This window comes from Bison bison, unplaced genomic scaffold (genome assembly GCF_000754665.1).
Source record: "Bison bison bison isolate TAMUID 2011002044 unplaced genomic scaffold, Bison_UMD1.0 scf7180017864506, whole genome shotgun sequence".
Classification (NCBI taxonomy): Eukaryota; Metazoa; Chordata; class Mammalia; order Artiodactyla; family Bovidae; genus Bison; species Bison bison.
Window position 1 is genome coordinate 507,677 of NW_011495063.1, and position 3,526 is coordinate 511,202.

General features: G+C 35.6%; 1 protein-coding gene across 1 annotated transcript; it reads left to right on the forward strand.

Moving 5' to 3' along the window:
• Positions 1 to 831: 831 nt before the first annotated feature.
• On the forward strand, positions 832 to 1,767 carry LOC104980655 (olfactory receptor 8G1-like). The gene has a single exon (XM_010829413.1). The coding sequence runs from the start codon at positions 832 to 834 to the stop codon at positions 1,765 to 1,767; it is 936 nt and encodes a 311-aa protein (XP_010827715.1).
• Positions 1,768 to 3,526: the final 1,759 nt, after the last annotated feature.

A 3,526-nucleotide genomic window follows, 5' to 3' on the forward strand; every position in this document is an offset into this window, starting at 1 on the left:
ATTATCTTCTATTTTCCAAATAATAGCATGGTATAATAACAATAAAAACAGCTATTTTTATTATTACCAATTTCAGACTGCTAATGTTTTCTAATTAGACAGTGATATTATTTTACTATTCAAAGATTATCAAGTAGTAATTGATGAGTCAGTAGATGAACGCAGATACTTGCACTTTAACTCACAAGCACGATTCATGTATCTTCTTAAAGCATTTAGTCCACAAACAGGCCAACAGTGGACTGGTTCACAGTGAATGTGGTTTGTGCTGTTTTATTTCAAAAAAAACATTAAAAAGTGAAGATTTTTACATAGAAACCCGTGTTTTATTATTATCAGAAAAATTAATTACAAAATATGTTTTGATGTGTCTCTTTTCTCCTCTGACAGAAATTCTAGTTAATAAACGGTTCTGCATTTACATGAGATTTGCTCACTCCAGGTTGATGCTCAACCAGCTTCTGTCATTTTTAATAGGTCCTCTAAGATTTCAAATTTGCAAACCCCAATTGGGAAAAAAAAGTGCTTAAATTAAGTGAAAGTTTGAATTAAGGAACAGCCATTCAAATAGGTAAAAATGATCACTATTTTGGCTGAAAAATGTGTAAGTGAAATAGCTTAATATATTTTCTGTTCAGCTGTAAAAACATTTTATTAAGAAAATGTTGTTTAGAAAACTTATGCAGAGTTTAAACTTTACATAGAAACTAAGGAAATATTCAAACAGTTTACCTTCTATGTGAGATAACTTTAATAAACAAACCATGAAAAAAGACATGTCTTCAAAGTTGTCCCTTTCTCTCTCTCTCCTTCAGAAACTTCCCAGATAAAATGGCAAAAGGAAATCACTCCTCAGTGACTGAGTTTATCCTCACTGGACTTACAGAACAGTCACAACTCCAGCTGCCCCTTTTCCTCCTCTTCCTAGGAATCTATGTGGTCACGGTGGTGGGGAATCTGGGCATGATCACACTGATTGGGCTCAGTTCTCACCTGCACACCCCCATGTACTATTTCCTCAGCAGCTTGTCCTTCATTGACCTCTGTCATTCCACTGTCATTACCCCCAAAATGCTGATGAACTTTGTGACAGAGAAGAACATCATCTCTTACCCTGAATGCATAACTCAGCTTTACTTCTTCCTCCTTTTTGCTATCTCTGAGTGTTACATGTTGGCTGCAATGGCATATGACCGCTATGTTGCCATCTGTAGCCCCTTGCTGTATAATATTACCATGTCCCATCAGGCCTGTTTCTCCCTCATTTGTGGAGTGTATATGATGGGACTGGTATGTGCATTCTCTCACACAGGCTGCATGCTTAGGGTTCATTTCTGCAAATTCAATGTGATCAACCATTATTTCTGTGATCTTCTGCCCCTCTTAAAGCTCTCCTGCTCTAGCACCTATGTCAACAAATTACTGGTCCTATGCTTTGGTTCACTTAACATCTTTGCCCCGATCCTGACCATCCTCAGCTCCTACATCTTCATCATTTCCAGCATCCTCCACATTCGTTCCACGGAGGGCAGGTCCAAAGCCTTCAGCACATGCAGCTCCCACATCTCAGCTGTTGCTATTTTCTATGGATCTGCGGCATTCATGTACCTACCGCCATCATCTGTGAGCTCCATGGACCAAGGGAAAGTGTCCTCTGTGTTTTATACTATTATTGTGCCCATGCTTAATCCCTTGATCTACAGCCTCAGGAATAAAGATGTCAATGTTGCCATGAAGAAAATGCTTGACAAAAGAATATTTTTGTGACCAGACATAAGATGAGCATGATATTTTAGGTCTAGTCATTGCTTGTTACACTGTATGAATGTATGGTTCTCTTACATCAAAATTCTTACCAGTGCTTAATCTGAGCTAAGAACCCCTCCATGCTTTGTAATATTGCTCAAACCTGTATGCTCCTACTGTGCCATTTATTGTTTTGGGTGTGTACTTGCCTGCTTATTGTCCAAAATGCACTGCACTGTGATGTTCAAGAAGGTTATCCCCATGCGTGCATGCATGTATTTCACTGCTGTATCTGCAGGACCTAAGAGAGTTCCTGGCATTAGAAAGACCTTGATAATTTTCTTATTTCCTTTTAAAAAATTTTTATGGGAAGCCATATATATCTCATAATGTCATTATCCATTACTTTCTCTAATAGCTACATATGACTTTCAAAAGTTAAAATCAATTAAATTTATGTTTGAAGAGTTCTTCAAAGATGTGCAATAAAACTGATGACATCCTAAATTATTTCTATACAAAAATTTAGAAGCATGAACTTGACTAACTTCAGTATCAAACCCCAATACAGGTAAGATAACTTGTGAACACCTGATTTTTTAAGTCATTAAATAAAGTCAACAACCCAAAAACTCATGGTTTTCAAACATGCAGCATACACGTGTTAAAAAATAATATGTATATTTGTTATCTGATGGGTCAACATAGCAAATCTGGAGATACAGTGGTATCTGGAACTCGATTACTCCAGCCTTGATTACCAGGGTTTCCCATACCTAGACTAAAATAGAACTTCACCTATATTGACACTGAGAAAATTCTTAGTATGTAAAATTATATGACATGCAAATTATAGTTCAAAAAATTTAATTTCAAGATAAAGAGAAAATATGATAACCTCTATTGTTTCAGTCAGAGTTGTGGATCTTCCTAGATTGCCGCCTTAAACCAGAACATAATTTTTTATTACTCTATACATTAAGCAAAAAACATCTAGCAAATTTTTTCACATTAAGTGACAGATCTCTATGTTATTCCTCAATATTTCTTTTATTTATAGAGTTAGATAAAGTCATTAACTAATTGTACCTAGAAGGAACTTTTCCTGGGGTTATGACAATAACAGGTTGAAACCTTCCTGCAGCCTACATGTTACAATTTTTAAGTACCACTGTTCTATAAATACATCATGGCAACTAAATACAGTTAATATAGGTCAATGAGGAAAAAATTGATCAAATATTGCACACAAATATTTTTTTCTGATTTTTTATTTATCTCTTGTGTAAAATCACTTTAGAGTGTTCCTTTAATGCAGGTCTTTAAAATATCCTAAAATTTTGAATTCTTATATAGCTTGACATGAAATTCACTAGAGTTCTAATAAGATCTATCCCAGCCTTGTTTCCAACCTATAATCTAACAAAAATGATAAATTACAATGATATGATACTATTAAACACTTGAGAGTCAATGGAAGAAAAGGGAATTGCTAATTGTAACTTTTCCCAAGAGTTGATACTTGTGTGATATGATCCTAATGGGAGATCATTAGCATTATCTGTTCCTCATCTGACTCTGAGCATCAATACTCAGATTATAAGTCACCATTCACATCAACCAACATTTGGAGGGGCCCATTGACTTCACTCACTTAGAGCCAGACATCCTGGAATGTGAAGTCAAGTGGGCCTTGGGAAGTATCACTATGAACAAAGCTAGTGGAGGTGATGGAATTCCAGTTGAGCTATTTCAAATCCTGAAAGATGATGCTGTGAAA